Source organism: Telmatherina bonti (genome assembly GCF_933228915.1).
Source record: "Telmatherina bonti genome assembly, chromosome: 21".
Taxonomy (NCBI): domain Eukaryota; kingdom Metazoa; phylum Chordata; class Actinopteri; order Atheriniformes; family Telmatherinidae; genus Telmatherina; species Telmatherina bonti.
In genome coordinates this window covers 11,916,984-11,934,722 of record NC_136630.1, presented here as the reverse complement: position 1 = coordinate 11,934,722, position 17,739 = coordinate 11,916,984, and the positions used below count along the sequence as shown (strand labels likewise).

Sequence of the window (17,739 nt, the reverse complement as noted above, 5' to 3'; positions counted from 1 at the left end):
ATTTGGCAACATTCGTCACGTGTCCAATCAGGTTGTTTCCTGCTCCTCACAGTCAGAACCAAAGTGGATGGCATATTAGTTCATCCCACACCAGAGCTATTCCTGAATTGCTTTAACTTAAAAGAAAGGGAGTTGTTTATGCAACATGCTTGTTGAGTATAAAAGACAAACTAGATTCATGATCTCTAAGTCTATTGCATTAACAAGGAGAATAAAAATGTTTTGATGTCGGCTTACATGGTTTAAGTGGTTTTAGTTTATATTTCTAACCACTTGTTGGTTCAAGTTTTTATTTTGTAATTGAAGTTGAACATGCATCTTTATAGCTGTTACCTTTTAATCTCCATCAAACCTTAAGCTTTGTTCACCAGCTGTCATGACATTTAATGCTGATCTGGTTGTGTGCTGTCGGTTTTAGAACCTGTTTTTTTCTTTTCTGAAAAACAAGCTTCTTTCTATTTATGGTAAGAGAATTAATATGGGTGATGACACTAAGAAAGGCAGTAAATGCACCATAAATTCAGCATAATTAGCTAAACAATGTCAGAGCTGTTCAGATTTTGGGACAGCTGAAGATCCAGGGCGTATTTGTCGATAGGTTCACCTTTTTAATTTGAATTAGTTTTAATTTCTTGGCATTAGAGCTTAAAAATAATTCATTAATTTTGTTGATGGGTTTGTCTGTTTTAAATGATCATCAGGCCTCACATTTTAAATCACATTATTATTACTAATGTTTTAAGTCCTCTCAGCCTTCCTCTGTCTTGTCCCTGGACAGTTCATTCATGCTACATTTAGCACAGGGACTGAAATCCCCAGCATCAGCAGACAGTTCTTTTATGTCCACACATTGTGATAGCACCGCTAATGAGACGGGCATCACCTCCTACTCCTTCTCCACCCATCAGCTCTTACTTCCTTCAGGTTACAAACTGATTTATGGGCTCTAATTGCCCCAGTGACAGCAGCATCAGCATGGTTAGCTAGCAAATGCCATTTTCCTTGCCCCAACTGGCCATGACTTAATAGCAACAGCTAATTGGCAATGGGGATGGGCTCATATGCGGTTCCTCAATCTATTACACAAGTTCCCATGTAGATATTTATAAGGCATCCATTACAACATTATCTGTGGGCAAGAAAGAGTAATTGAACAACAAAAAAGTAACATTTATTAATAACAATAACACAGATTGATTAAAAAGCATTCATTAATGATTAAGTTAGGAAAAGTTATTAAATGTGCTCTGCCACTCAGCTGATGCTGAACATGAACCTCTTTTAAACCAATCTGGTAAAATATTGTTTAATCAATTGGTTAAATTAAGCCATTTTAAAAGATAAAGTTTTTGAAGTTATAATTGTCATTTTTGTCCATTACCATAAAATCATCAAAACAAACCATAAAGTATCTCTTTTATGCAAATTCAGTCTAATTTATATGCAAGTCCAGAAGGGCAAGAAATAATTAAGCATTTTTCACAAACTCCATTCATTCATGTTGTATTGATCCTCTCAGATCAGCCTCTGTCAGAAACAATTGAACAGAGAAAGCTCCGCCTGCTCCGCCTACGTCCTGCTTGCAGGCTGCATCTGATTGGTCAACTGCTAGGAGTACTTAAACTGAGCAGTGAAGGTGGACGTGGCTTTCTTCTCGTGAATGTGCACAAGCTATAGAAGATGTAAGATCACTGAGACCCTCCCCCGAGACGTCACTAAAATTTCAAAGTAGAAAAAAAAACTCTGAACCAATCCTTTCCATCACCATGATAACCGAACATAGAGAGTGCTGGAAAACTCAAACATGCGTTTCAAACAGCGCTGCTCATATGTCTGATGAATATTCAACACTATAACACTGTAGAAAGCTCAGACAACTAGAAATAACATCAAATGAACTCTGCTGAATCATGTATTCATGGGTTCTGTAGCTGTAACAGGTACCTACTGTACCTTGTAAAGTTTGAATGTGACACGTGATGCTAATGACTAATTTAGTTAAACATGTGACAGCTGCACTCAACTGGGAAGTCATGCTCAATTTCCAAATGTTCCATTAAATGCCTAAATGCTGTGATTAAAAAAAAAAAAAAGGTACTTTTTAAATGTCTGTTTTATTCCCTGGATTTGCTCAGGATATTCGTCAGATCTCAGGTGACGTGTTGACATGAATAAAACCTAAGAAGAATACTGGATCAATGTTTAGCTTTAATATGACTCAGGAATGACTAGAATGACTGTAGATTTTGCGTGTTGTAGTAGACCAGAGCAGTAGAAACAACTCTGGCTGAAGTGAGAGTGTGGAGCAAGTGTTTCCATCTTCACCTTCCCTGGAAAGATTTAATAACTCTCACATGTATTGGTAGGGGAAACACTGCATTCCATCAGTCCCTCAAAGACTAATTATAAGAGCGTTTATGGAAACTGGATGACCGCCATTGGAGCTGGCTAATTGGTAAAAAATAAAGAAAAAACTAATCCACTACCTAGAAGCAAGTTCTGAAATATGAGTAAGAAGGAGAACTCAGAGTAAAAAGACTAATGTTGTGATTTATTTTCCATCATATCACAACCCACCAGTATGTTTTTATATGTGACTTTTTTATGCTTTGTCATGACTGGAACACTGTTAGGAAACCTCTCAATCTATGTGCTTTCAGTCTACCTTCAGAGAACTCGCTGTACAGACAGGATACACAATGGATACTGAATTAGTTGTTGTAAGGAGGTGTTTCAAAATGCTTTTCCATGAAAATGATCCCTTTTTGTCATGATTAGTCCTCAGATTTAAACTTTTTGATGCCTTATTTGACATGTTGGGATTTAAGAATATACGGGATAATCCCCAGTGTGTGTTTTTGTTCCCCTTTTAATAACATACTCTAAACTAGAGGTGAATCAGGATTCAATTGAAATACAATTCAGATGATAAAATGTGATGATAAAAAGGATTATTGAATCATCTTTTGTCTGTGTGTGTGATGACATTACTACAATTTCTGAGTGGAATCGTGTTATGTGGTTTCCCATGTTTATTTTAGAAAACAAGAAGAAAACTCGTGCATTTATTGATAAAAGCAGGAAAACTTTTTCCACTACATGTAGCCCGCATCCTGCACTGGTTCACTTGAAGCACATCGAGACCTACATTTGTAGGCAGACCAGAGTTTGCTTCTTTGATCTGCATCAGAGTTCAGTTGGGCACGGACACGTCTCCAGATGAACCAGACTTTCCATGAAAACAAAGCTGGAGTACATCTACACATGAGCTTTTAATGTAGAGGGTGCTAGTTGGATTTCATGGTCAGCCATTGTGTGTGCCATTTGCACAGCTTGTAAGTGTGCTGCACTTCCCCTTTTGCATTGTAAAAAATTCTGTATCAATATATATATTTTTCCCCAAATCATCCGTGTCTTTATTACGATGCACCTACAAGACTATTTTTCTCCCACCCTTACTGTAAGCCCATCTGGTAGAGCAGATGACATTCATATTCTTTATTAAACACAAAAGCCAGCCAAACAGCAGTAGAGACTCTCATACTGTGATAACACACAACAGGCACAAATAAATAAGAAAGGTTTTCAGCTTGATTACGTTGGCAATCACTTGCAGTTATTTTATTGGTTTTGCATTGGACTAACACTGAGCTTAAATGCCTAGCTGTGCACTCAATGCTAAAGCTAAAAGAATTTTTACATGAAAATTAAACCACCATAACAGCTGGGATTGGTCCGGCTGTATTGTGACTCTTATGCTAAAACAGTAGCCAGAACAGTCTGTATTATGTAGATGATGGTTATTTATTAATGTCTCGTTTTCATTGCACTGCCAGCCTTTGCATAAAGTCTAAAGCTTCAAAGGTTGTACATGTCAGCTTTTCTAATATCTCTGCTTTCTCCCATGTGAGCAATTCAAGTGAAAGTAAAATTAATTTTCACCACACATAAACTTGCAGTTTTCGCTCTCTTGCTCAATGCAAACTTTGATTCTGCCGTTTTATTTTCCTCATTTTAGCTTTCAAATGCTGACAAGCACATACTTCCGAGGTACACTAAATACAGCACATCATACCAGCTATTGATGTGCTGTGCTTCATATATTTCTCTATTTAATGCAAATGAGAAAATGTAAAATAGATCAGTTAACTCAGAACCCTAACGGATGCTCTGCTGCTGGCAGACAAGTGAAATGAACGTTTCCTGTGAGGTACAAATCACTTGACACTTAAAGCAGACGCTTCAGTGGAGACCCAGAGTATGTGCTGCAGCTCATTGATGTCTCTTTGCTCTTAATGTAACTGACATTTTTGCATAACACCCAACGAATCCTCCTGTCACTTAATTACCCCTGTCTTTAGATCAACAGTATGCCTAACAAAGAAGCCCCATCTCATAACTGCATATCTGATGTGCTATTCATTTTAAATTCAAATAAGCATTGATGCACACAGCAATCAGCAGTGATTAAAAGGGCACACATGTCATGAAGATTAGTTTTCTAATATACTTAAGCCCGACATAACAATCTGAAACACACTACTGGCAGCTGCTGTTGAGGATTTGAGCAGTTTCACTTTATGAAACTTGGCCAAATCTTTATAAAATGACTGTTAAAGGCAGGTGATTGTGTTTCTTGCTATTAACTTAATATGGTTTTTGTTAGTTGGTTTGTGTTTGAAATGAAAATGAAATTAAAAAAAATACTTTAGATTTGCAAATAATTATCTTTGGAGTTTTGTTTAAATTGGCCTCATTAATATTTCATGTACCTCACATACCTTAGCCCCAGTGGGAAACCAATCTGTGCTGTCTTTGTAGCATTTTTAGATCTTTTTATTCATAAAGAGGTGGAATTCAGCTTTTCCCACTGACACCGGCATCACACTGACTGGCACCTGGTCAAAATGGTTGGAACTGTGCATGACAATATATGCATAGCAGACAGGCGCTCATTGGTCATTCAGTTAAAATTTTATACATTCACATTGAGTCACATCCGCCACAGCTTTGATTTCTGATGACAATTCCAACAGCCAGAGCTGTATTTTATATCTGGTACTCATTAGCAACTTTCACACACTGATTCATTAAACAGATGCATGGTGTACTTTTCTCAGTGCTCCCAATATTAAATTTTGCTGCCTTTTAACTTAACACAATGAAATTCAGCTTTATTATAGAAAATCCATTTTGTATTTGATTCTTAGATTTCATTTAAACAACAAAGTCCAAGTTATGTCTTTGGCATTTTATGCCGTTAAAAGGCTTAAATATGAAAAATGGAGCGAGGAGCTCTTCCCTCTGTGTCAATGCAAAGGTCTAAGAGACGATTGCAGTACTTTGACTCGCACCGGTGATATTTTTAAGCCATTAAAGCTTCCGTTAGCATCCCTGGTGTGTGCTGCTCAGTAGGACTTCTCACATCGTATCTGTAAAGCTTTGATAAATTTCATCTAGCTACACTGTGTCTATGCTGCATTACAGCTATCATATTGCTGTGTAAATTGAGTTTAAATATATTCACAGGTACATTGATTTAATAGATCCAAGTGTCCAAAATAAATTTAATCTCATTTAATTAATGGATGTGATACCGAAGCTTTTTGACCTTCCATTATCTCTCAGAACAGGCAGATATGCCACCTATTCAGCAATAGTATGCAAATGGCTTACGGTAATTATTGGTGATGCTCTCTGAACTCAATTAGCAAGTATGATCTGCTGATAACTTGTCATTGGCGTATAGCCAAGGTGCAGATCACTTGACAGCTAAAGTCTGTACGTCATGCTAGGAGGTCGCATGATATAAAAATAAATAAAGGGTTGTAAAAGGTAAATCCTCAGCCCTTGATCCAATGTAAACATACAGCAATTATCAGTCAGTCATAATGGGAGGATTTCTCTGACAGTGATGGCTTGATCGAGCATATTTATCATAATGAGGCATTATGTGTGCTGTGTCAAGATGACTAATGTGTAGGAGGGTACTAAGTTACTTTTACGCAGCCTAATTAGACATTTAAAGTTATGTTTTTGTCTCTCTCAGCAGAAAATGAGAAAGTCTTGTGCATTCTGGAGATGATTAGAGCGGCCTTGATTTCCCAGCTGAACACCAAATGAGATAGGGGTAAAAAAAAAAGCAGAAATTTGTTGAAGAATCACACAATTTCAGGCTGTCCTGAGAAATTCTTAATGTTTTAAATGAAATGCGTAGCTTAAATGACCTAGTTATGATCATTTTCTATGTAATTATAATGAAGTCATATGGAACTGGTCTGTCATTCTTTCTCTTTATCGAGGAATCTTGTTTTCCCTCTGTGATAAAGTGACCGGTTGTTGCAGTTTTAGTGTGTTCTGCAATTCTCCACTGTGCAGCTGTGAAGACTATAAGAATGGTTCCAATATATCAAAACTGCCATTGCTACGTCTGAACAAAATATATTCTCTGAAATCAATATGTTAGCTAATTCTGGGCTGCACAATATTCTCTCTTTTGATGAATAATTCCTCTTGGGCCAACTTAAATACAGTCATAGTAGAGCTTGTATTAATATATCACATTTCCTTAAGGTATGCAAATTCAAAATTTCATACTTATAAACCCACTTTCCAAACTATATATTGCAATTTTTAAGAAGTGTGTTCTGAATCCCTTTAATCTTGTTTGAAATGGCCCTGTTGGACTGTCTTTGTCAGAGCCCACTGTGAGGGAGAGTATATTCTATTTTCATCCACCTCATTAAGTTTTTCACTTTAATTAATGGCAGGATGTGCTCACAGAGGAACCGTCCTGTCTGTTAAAGCCCATTATATGTCTGTGTGCAGACAGACTGCTGACTTCAAATAGGCTTTTTTGTGGGCATGGAGTAAAGTCATTGTGTTTGATGCACTAATAAAAGGTGTTTGTGAGAAGTATCTGACATTGACATGCAGATGGCGCAGACTGGATGCGTAGATAGCAATTTGAAATTTCATCTGCCCATATCATAGAGCGTTTGTAGAGGAACAGAGAGCTTGCTTCTTCCTAAAAGTGAGCTCAAGAATAAAAGGTTGATTACAACCGCATTTTGCCTGTTGAGTCATATTTAGCCAGCAGCTGTGAGAAGCATTGATCTCTCTCTTTCCTCACTGTGCGACCCAGAAGTTGGAGCTGTGCTCAGCATTGCTAATGTTGGGTGAAATTACAGCAACTGGTGATTATAAATTATCAGTAATAGTGGGATGATATATGTTTAGTGTAGGGTCAGCATTGTTTCTAAGTGATGTACTATTGATTAGAGCTGGTATAGCCCAGACTTATAGGTCTTGTATGAATTACTATCCTAAGAACTGAAATACATCATTTATGCATTCATAAAGACTATAGAAATAGATGAAGACACCTTTATGTCGTCTGAGTATTTTAATGAGATGTCTAAATAAATTTGAAAACTAGCAAAAACATATTAATTGTAATTAGTTCTCCAAACTAAGTTGAAAGAATAATTGAACAATTCAGTGTGCTTAATTCTCAGTTAACATGGAGGAATAAACACCACAGTATTTATGTGGAAAAACTTCATTATAGTGCAACCAGAAGGGATGGTTTCAGCTTTGCCACACTGAAGATGTTCATATAATTTAGTCTTTATAGAATAAAGCACAGAGGAAACCAAAGTATCCCTTTGAAATTGCAATCTGTCAGTTTTGTGAATAGGAAAAAAAATGTAACCAATAATGAAAATACCACCAATGTCAATGCACACGGTGGAGGTTTTATCATGCTGTGGGACTACTTGATGCCTTTATCATCAGAGGTGTTGAATATTTTAAAATAACATGAAATACAAACTCTACTATATCACACTGACAGGCAGCCAATCCTGAACTAAACTGCATAGAGAACCTTTTTATAAAGAGAAGAATATTTTCCTGGCAAGGACTTCTGTCAACCTAAGTACAACGAAAAACAACAGTGACAGAAACTACACTGTACCAGTAGATGAGTGCAGAAGCTTCAAGGTGCCCACAAGAAAAGCTGCATGTCACGGTCATGGTAAAGGTCGTGTCACTCATGGCCCTTTTCCATTAGTATTGACTTGTCTCAACTTAACTGACCTTGGCTTGGTTTGTAGGGTTTTCCACTCTGCTTTTGTACCTGTTTACCGGTACTTTTTTTGTAACGCTTCAGCCCAGGTTTTAAGCGAGCTGAGTCGGGTTGTGTGTGACGTCACCAGACTGCATGCTGCTATTGGTCAGGGGTGCAGCCAATCAGAGGTCAGGGAGTGATATCACTGGAAGAGTGACTCCAACTCGCAAGTTGTTTAGATTACGTGACAAGCAATGGCGCAAAAAAAGTGGTCCAACATTGAGGTGGAGACATTTCTTTGCTTGGTTGCTGAGGAAACGATACAGTAGGAACTAGATGGAGTGACATGAAATGAAAAAATCTATCAAGAGCTTTCCAACTCGATGGCTATGGCTAGCAACGGTCAAAAGTGACTATCAGCAGGTCAAGGACCTCAATGGTCAGAGTGGATCAAGCAGACGAGACTGGAAGTGGTTGCAACAAATGGATACAATTTATGGTCAGCGACCAGCGAGCCACAGACTGAGTAGCAGATTTCCTCTAGGCCCTGTGTTGCTATAGAGCCTGCCGTGCACAACACTGACATCACAGTGATTTCACACAAACCCCGCACATTTTAGACCTGGTACTAAATTGTAATGGAAAAGAAACAGGACCAAGCTTAGATGAGTTGAGCCGAGTTCAGTTGAGACAAGCTTATACTAATGGAAGAGAGGCATTATTGCAGTAAAGTGGGCTGAAACAGAACTTTCTTAATATACATTTTGCAGTATTTATTAATGTCTTATTGAATAGATTAATATGTATTTTAATAATTAACCCCACACATTAAGCCCTTAATTCTGAAGAGGAATAAGAGGAAATGCATTTAAGCATCAGTCCAGCATTGAGCTCATCAACTATATTGACATGTTCAGAGCTGCAGAAAATTGAGTGAATTTCTTGCTGAGGGTGTGCCTGTGCTAGTTCAGACTGGATGGTGTTAATAGGCTGTCGAAGTGCTTAGGCAATGGTGGGGGGGTACTCAGAGGCCAGAAAGCCAGCAAAATGGAGTTCTAATGGAATATCCAAAGGTGTTCAATGACAGTTAACCTTTCCAGCTAATGATTAAGGTCACACCGAGTGTGTATCACACAGCAGCCCCAGATAGGATTTAGTCAGCAATGGAGATAAATGTGGGACATGAATATTGTATGGCTTGAAAATACCCAGGTCCCTTAGCACCGCTGTGTTAACAGTGGTGTTATTCCTGTTCAAGGTCAGTTTATTGGGGCAGCAGGAAACCCCTGCTCTGTCTCCATAGCATTAAAATGTTGACCTTGCAGTAAGTTCCCATATCCCTGGTGCCATCCAACTGAAAGTCAGAGAAAGGAGCTTGCAAATGATGCATGTGGAATTGTCAATTCCCACAAAGAGACCCAGTTATGATAATTATTTAGCCTGGCTGAGGACTAAAGGCAAAGCACTCTGAGCTGCATGTGCAGCAGATGTCTGCTCCCCTGCCAGTGTCGGTTACATGAGCGCTACATCTTAATGCCGCCTTATTGCCTGCTCATGAAACCCTGATGCAATCTACTCAAGTGGCATAACAGTTGTCCTTGTGTCACCTTGCCATTTTTCATCACATTCTGACATGTTTTCATGTGCTAATTCAGGCTGTTGCATTGGAGTGTTGATTTGTAGTTGTGGGGAAAATACACAGTTCTGGTGACACAAGGACTAGGAAAAGAACAACAGGAGTTATCACTTTTTAACAAAATATGCTTTGCTGGACAGTTTTTTTTTTTTGTTTTTTTTGTTTTTTTATTACGATGTTTTTTTTTTGTTTGTAGTTCTTAGAAACTGGTCCATATTGTAGAATGAAGAGGCTTCTTCAGGAAATGCTGTCAAAGATGAGACTAACTGAGTGGCATTTCTAATTTGCCTCTAAAAGCGTCATGCCACTTAAGTTATTAACATTTCATTTTCCAGCATTAGAGTGGATTTACCCATAAGATAGTATTCTCCAGTAGATGTACTGCAGGTCTTCTCTCGCTTTCTGTAACTCATGTGTTGGACAAAGAGATATATTGAGTCAGAATTGCGACTCTGCTTGAAGTGCTTTGTTTACAAGTGCAGATGTGTGAAAGTGGAAACTGTTTTTGTCTCATCTCATGTGGTTTTCAGACTTCTTTTCAATCTTGCTCTTAATGAGTTGATATTGGATGATTCTCAGTGGAAAAGTGTACAAAGTAAAATCAAGCGCTCACATTCAGGACTGTTGAATCAGAGGTTTGTTTTATTTTTTACTTTTTTACTTTATTTTATTTTGTTCAGAGAACAGAGGTGAGCATTGTGCTTATTTGACAAAAGAAGCCATGATGACCAAGCTAGACCTTTTAAAAAAATAAGAATTTCAGTAAGAGAGGGAAATATTTACCTTTAAATGTACATTTTTCTCCACCATGGCTGAGAGCTTTGCGCTTATGTCATTTAAGGTTTCATTCACATTAGTGCTTTCACAGTACCTGTCATGGCAAAAAAGAAAAAAAAATCAATGTGCCCACCTAATTTGTCTTTTCTTCATGAGTGATATTTTTCTGCCTCTTCTCTAAATGATATACCCAAACTAAAAGGGGTATCTCATCTTTCACAAACTCTAAGGGCTATATGCATTATTTTGGTCTCAAAACTAAATGAAAACGAAATGAAAATTAACAACAAAAGCTTTATTTATCCCAGAGGGAAATAGCAAAGCCAGGTAATGTAAGATTACTACAGAAGTGTCAGTCTGGATATGTGTTACTGTATCAGAGTGAATACACTGGGAACAAAGGAGAAATATTTAATGGTTGACTCCTCTGAAAAAGAAAACCACATAACTTCTTGTGAAAACTAGAGGATAGCAACCCAATTCACCTTGGAATAAGAAAAGTAGTGTTTGATGGAGAAGTCTGCAAAAGTTAAAACTAACAAACAGGCCGTTTTGCAGAAGTTTCAATAAAGGTGTTATGCAGGTAAATATCTCAGGAATTCATCTGCCGATTTGGATTATCGTCCGTAAAAAGCATCAACGTGTTTCCCCCAAATGCATCTCAGAAACAATACGAGGATCCAGAAAAAAGAGACCCTCAACGTAGAATAGTGTAGGAAGAGTGAACACCTAACTATAAAACCCTCTTCATCTTCCTGGGAACTACCTGGACCTTCATTAGTCATTTCAAACAAAGGCAGTCATGGGAAAACACACAAGCAGAGTCTTTATTTCTTTATTTTTGCTTTTGAGCTGCAATATAACTTTAAACCACAAAACAGCAAAAGTAAGACGTGCTTTATGTCTTTGTGATTTGTTTGCTACTCTTTAGCTGCTAGCTTGCAGGCGATGAGACAGACATCTTTGAAATCAGCAGTTTGTTTTCATATGACACCCCGATTGTGTGGTTTGCTTAAAGTAAAGAAATTAGCAGAAGCTCTAAAGTTAGCACAGCTGTTCTGACGTTGTTACATTCCCATATAACTGCTTGGCATCTGAATCGGGTTTTGCTTGGATGCCAGTGCTTGGTCGAGTCTTTTTAGCTGAATTTCTCCCTGTGATCTTGGTATGCTACATGTTAGGATTGGTGCTTTCACAGCGTGCAAAGATCCTCTTTACTGCACGTATCTCACGCTGCCCCCTGTGCAGGGGACCCTCATGAAGAAGACGACCATGTACAATCGGATTCCAAAAAAGTTGGGACACTTTAGAAATTGTGAATAAAAACTGAATGCAATGATGTGGAGGTGCCAACTTCTAATATTTTACTCAGAATACAACATAAATCACAGGTCAATAGTTTAAACTGAGAAATTGTATGATATTAAGGAAAAATATGCTCATTCAAAATTTCATGGTGTCAACAAATCCCAAAAAAGTTGGGACAAGGCCATTTTCACCACTGTGTGACACCCCCCCTTCTTCTTACAACACTCAACAGACGTCTGGGCATTGAGGAGACCAGCTTCTCAAGTGTAGACATAGGAATGTTCTCCCATTCTTGTCTAATACAGGCCTCTAAGTGTTCAATCGTCTTGGGTCTTCTTTGTCTGACCTTCCTCTTAATGATGCGCCAAATGTTTTCTATAGGTGAAAGATCTGGACTGTTGGCTGGCCAGATCAGTACCCGAATCCTTCTCCCACGCAGCCATGATGTTGTGATTGATGCAAAATGTGGTCTGGCATTATCTTGTTGAAAAATGCAGGGTCTTCCATGAAAGAGACGACGTTTGGATGGGAGCATATGTTGCTCTAGAACCTGAATATATTTTTCTGCATTGATGGTGCTTTTCCAGATGTGCAAGCTGCCCATGCCACACGCATTCATGCAACCCCATACCATCAGAGATGCAGGCTTCTGAACAGAGCGTTGATAGCAACTTGGGTTGTCACTGTCCTCTTTGGTCCTGATGACCTGGCGCCCCAGATTTCCAAAAAGAACCTCAAAACGTGATTCGTCTGACCACAGAACAGTCTTCCATTTTGCCACACTCCATTTTAAATGACTCCTGGCCCAGTGTAAACGTCTTCGCTTGTGGATCTTTGTTAGAAATGGCTTCTTCTTTGCAGAATAGAGTTTCAGCTGGCAACGGCGGATGGCACGGTGGATTGTGTTCACTGACAATGGTTTCTGGAAGTACTCCTGAGCCCATGCTGTGATTTCCTTCACAGTAGCACTCCTGTTTTTGATGCAGTGTCGTTTAAGGGCCCGGAGATCACGGGCATTCAGTATGGTTCTCTGGCCTTGACCTTTACGCACAGAGATTTTTCCAGATTCTCTGAATCTTCTGATGATATTATTCACAGTTGATGATGACAACTGCAAACTCTTTGCAATTTTTCGCTGGGTAACACCTCTCTGATACTGTTCCACTATCTTTTTACGCAACATTGTGGGAGTTGGTGATCCTCTACCCATCTTGGCTTCTGAGGGACACTGCCAATCTGAGAAGCACTTTTTATACCCAATCATATTGCCAATTGACCTGATTAGTGCTGATTGGTCTTCCAGGTGTTTGCTGTATGCTCAAATGACTTTTTCCAGCCTCTAATAGGTTCTTGTCCCAACTTTTTTGGGATTTGTTGACACCATGAAATTTTGAATGAGCATATTTTTCCTTAATATCATACAATTTCTCAGTTTAAACTATTGACCTGTGATTTATGTTGTATTCTGAATAAAATATTAGAAGTTGGCACCTCCACATCATTGCATTCAGTTTTTATTCACAATTTCTAAAGTGTCCCAACTTTTTTGGAATCCGGTTTGTAAATACCTTCGTTTTGAAGGCAGAATTCCTTCATCAGTTTAATGAGGCAATCTTAACACTTCTCTCATTTGTTTCCAGAGTTTTCCTTCGGGCAATTAGTCAGTATGCCGCAGTGCTGAACAAGAAATTTATGGATCAAACCAACTTTGAGCTACAGGTAAGCACTGCCCAAATGCATCCCTTTTTCAAACAGCTCTCAAAGCTTAACATGATGTTCTTTCAACAAAGTCCACACTGGATAAACATTTAAAGCACTGGTAAAAGCTCTCTGGAAATGTTTTTCAAGGCATTTTTCAGAACTTCACAGCAGATTCACACTGGGTCGTTTCGAACGCCGTATCGTTGCCCCTCTGAGTAGGGAAAAAAAAAAAATCACTGAAGGCAGTCGGCATAAAAATGGGCGAGAATACAAATTACTCTGTAATTGCCAGCAATTTTATGTGCATTGCTGAATATTTTAACCTGCTCACCCTTGAATAGCACAATTACTTGCTTTTTAAATGTCTGACACATGGAGGAATTGTCAACAGCCAAACTCCTCCAAGCTTTTAAAGCCTTTATGGATTAAATAATGTAGCCGTGTGTTTGTGTGATTAAAAGCACTTAAAGCTGCTCTTCATGGTTTATGAATAAAGCTGGTGGGTTTTCCTTTCAAAGCCACAGCTCAGTCGTGTAAGATTGAATGGTTGTGTCTAATAAGGTGATCTTTATACTTCTAGCTCGGATAATCTCATAAGGAATTGTGCTCTCTAAAAATTTAACACTCATAAAGAGTCTTATTTCGCATGCTCAAATAGTCACACAGCTGGGAAAAATGCTGGCATCTGTGGGTTCCTTTTGCTGTCGTCGTCTGATTAAAAGTGTGTTGAGGAGAACACGGGTCTAAATCACCAACCTCTTCATCCAGCGGGACAGCTTCCCAACGCAGAAGTAGAAGCATCTCATCTAAAGCTTTTGATTTAATGAAACCGTAAAGCTTTCCCTGCCCACGCTGTCTAGTACTGAGTAACACTGCTGTAAAACTGACTTGGAGTGCTGAGTTAAATAATCTCCCAACCCCCCCTACTCAGCTCTCTCTCTCTCTGTCTTTATCTGGATTAGTTGTGGAACAACTACTTTCACTTGGCCGTAGCCTTCCTCACCCAGGAGTCGCTGCAGTTGGAGAACTTCTCAAGTGACAAAAGAGCCAAGATCTTCCACAAGTGAGTAAAGAGCACTGTGAAGTCCTAGTTTCTACGCCATCCAAGTTTCCAATTCAGGATAAGCAGCAACAAGCTCACAGGGATACCACAGTCCCCCCTGGCTCCAGTGGAGCTGCACTTGTTGCTTCCTCTTTGTGGGGGAAAAAAAAAAACAGAGCAGAGCAGCATCATTGCAGCTTTATTTTCAAATCCATAAAAATGAAACCTTTCCCATTTACGTCCTGCTCATCTACTCCTTGTTTCTACAAAGGGGCATCCATCTACATTAGTATTACTCGGAGGGTCAGATAATGCATTCAGATAGATAAATGCTTTCTGGGACGACACTGAGCATATTGGCTCTTATCTTCATTTGGAGGAGCTTTAGTCAGTGAGGTATACATCACAGTGGGTCATTCTTGACAGTAATCCTCCTTGTTGGTCAGTGTTCTGTTCCTAGCCATGATTAAGTCCCCCCCTAGCAAATGAAAACCACCCCTCAGGCAAGATAGGAGCATAATACAAAGACACGATGTTCCAAACCTCCATCACCTCACCTCTTCTCATCTTGAAAACTGTCCCCACTTTAAAGCAGCTGTTAGATCCATCTGCATCTGCCCTTTTAAGGTCAGAATCTATTTTTAAAAAAAAAAAAAAGGGGCTGATCTCTGTCTTTCTATTCTGAGCTTTTTTTTTTTTTTTTCTTATGTACATGTTTTCAAATGTCCGTTTTCCAAAAAATGAACAGCTCCAACCACTTGCTCCATTATCAGTTGCTGTGTCTCCATCTCCCAGCTTGCAGCTCACCTTCCCTCTTTTCCCTCTCTTGTGTGCCGGTGCATGAACTGTCATTACAGTCTGCTGTACTAAATAATGTGACTTGCTGGGAAACAGAACAGAAGGGTGAATTCAAAGGTTTGTGAAGCTGTGCTATTTTGTCTCTATTCCTGAGTCATGCATGTCACAGTACTGCTTGTGAAATTCTTGTCCACTGTGTAATCAAAGTGTCATTCTCACGCTCACTGAGGAAAAAGTTGACATGTCTGCCTGGGTTAGATTGGAGGATAAATGCTAAAGTAGCTGTCTTCTTTATGTCTTCTTTTTATTTTGTTTTGTTAGTTGTGACTTGCAGATCCCACTGTTGTTTTGTAAGGTCTTAAAATTCAGAACACTAATTTTGGATTGCCCCCTGACTCTTTTCTCCTAGTTTCACCTCTTTGCCTGCACCAATAAGAGTATAATTTTTTGCCAGTTAAAGGTGTCAATTAGACTACATGCCCAAATTAAAAAGGGGGAAAAAAAAAACAAAACTTTGGATTACTTAGATGATTTTCAGATCAAACCTCGTAGAAGGTATTAATGGGTTCTTTTCACGCCTCTTGGAAACATGAAGTGAGCTCTTATCATAGCAAAACATTGATCCATCTAAGACAAACTCATTGCATTCCTCTCATTTGATTTCACAGTTTGCACATCCTCCTCTCAACTCCTCTTTTTGTGTCTTAGTCCCTCTGGATCAGGGGAGTTGATGACAGATGAGTTGGTGTCACTTAACAAAATAAGAAGCCCTCCAGCGAGCCTCCGTTCTCATTGATCCTCCTTCCTCTGGTTGCGTTTTTAAGATTTAAGACGTCCCTCTGAATGTTTTGCTGTGTATGATTTCCAAGCCTCAAGCAGGAGGAAAAAGGAGGGGGGGAGCTGAGGAGGCTGAAATGAAAGACTTTCATGTAGATGGGTTGATTTTGGAGACCATGGATCTGCTGCCACACAGATGCAGCTAGAGAAAGGAACATGCTGTTATGTCATTGTTATGATATGCTCACATGAGTAATGAGGCGGGGGAGAGCATCATATTGTCAGGTCTTGTGTATGTCACACATGTCTTTGCTCAAGGTTTTGATCTCATCTGAGCAGTCATTACAAGCCACTGCTTGTCAATCATGTGTGCATGTTTTCTTCTCCCAGCTTTTCCTGTTTCTGCTACTCAGTACTTTGTTCTCCGTCTACTCCATTTGTCATCACCTAGTGCCCTCACATTCATCTTCCTTTTTCCTCTCAGCTATGATCTTTATCCCCCCCCTGTCCAAGCTGCATTAGTCAGCATATGCTGCTGAGACCAACTCATCCCTGTCCTTCGGCAGACACGTTATTCTTAGTTAACCTTTCCAAGAGCTTTCTGCCCGTAGTTGACAGGTTTGCGGTGTAGGTCCTGACAGCCGACAGTCATAGCTGTCTGTCTGTCTACAGGACTGTGACAGAACAGCATCCAGCATCTGTCTCAGTTTGGATGAGTACACGATGCCTCATGCGCGGTCATCTGCACAGCCATATGTGGGCAAAGAACCTTCTCTGTATCACTGACACATAAGCATACGCAGACTATTTGAAGGTGTGTTTACTGATATGATAATGAGATGCAAAAAGAGGCAAGCGTGGTATGCATAATGCATTACTTTTTTTTCATTGCATGCAGATATACAGTCATTTAGAGGCAGGCATTTATTTATATTTCCTAATCCTTCCAGTACTCTGCCCAAGATCAGTTGTTGGGCTCTGCAATCCTGTTCCCTTTGACAGCTGGATATTGTAAAAGTGTTGTGACCTGGCCAAGCTGTAAAGACTTATTTTTAAGAATTGTTTCAATGCTCTTCCCCCTTCTGTCAAAATCTGTTAGCGTGTCTTTCTGTAGTATTGGCAAAACAGTCAGTTGGGGTTTAGAATTCTGTAAGAGCCGACGGATGCTCTGAAGTAGCTCGATGTGTGAAAAAGGGGTCTGAATTGACATTAGTTACAGGTCAGCAGAACTGCCACCCATGATTTCTTCTCTTTTTATTTCTTTACAATGTCACACCAAAAAGTCGTGCCATTGGTGGGCAAGGATGGGGATACAGAGGAGTCGAAGTTTTCTTGAAGTCACACTATAGGATCCTCTGATGTCGGACAGGCTTTCTACTTGGCCTAGAGAAACATGCCAGATGGACAAATTCCACACTTGTTTATTGGAGCTAGCACGAAACCGAAGAGTCAAATGTAAAAAAATTGTAAGCCAAATGATTTTGGAGCATTAGTAGCATTGCAGCATTAATAAAATTGTGTCACTAATTATTCATTCTATAGCCAACATTATAAATACTAAAATTGTAGACACTCATAAATATTCAGGAATCATATTTTATTCTACCCTTAAAGCAACGCACTTTAAGT

At 39.2% G+C, this 17,739-nt stretch overlaps 1 protein-coding gene across 2 annotated transcripts in view; it reads left to right on the top strand.

Moving 5' to 3' along the window:
* Positions 1 to 17,739, top strand: part of dock1 (dedicator of cytokinesis 1) — a 228,474-nt gene that overhangs the window by 155,951 nt on the left and 54,784 nt on the right. For both annotated transcript variants that reach the window (XM_079260765.1, XM_079260764.1), the window contains exons 30-31: positions 13,433 to 13,511; positions 14,456 to 14,556. In XM_079260765.1, coding sequence (XP_079116891.1) covers positions 13,433 to 13,511; positions 14,456 to 14,556 — 180 coding nt within the window. The remainder of the gene's footprint in view (positions 1 to 13,432; positions 13,512 to 14,455; positions 14,557 to 17,739) is intronic.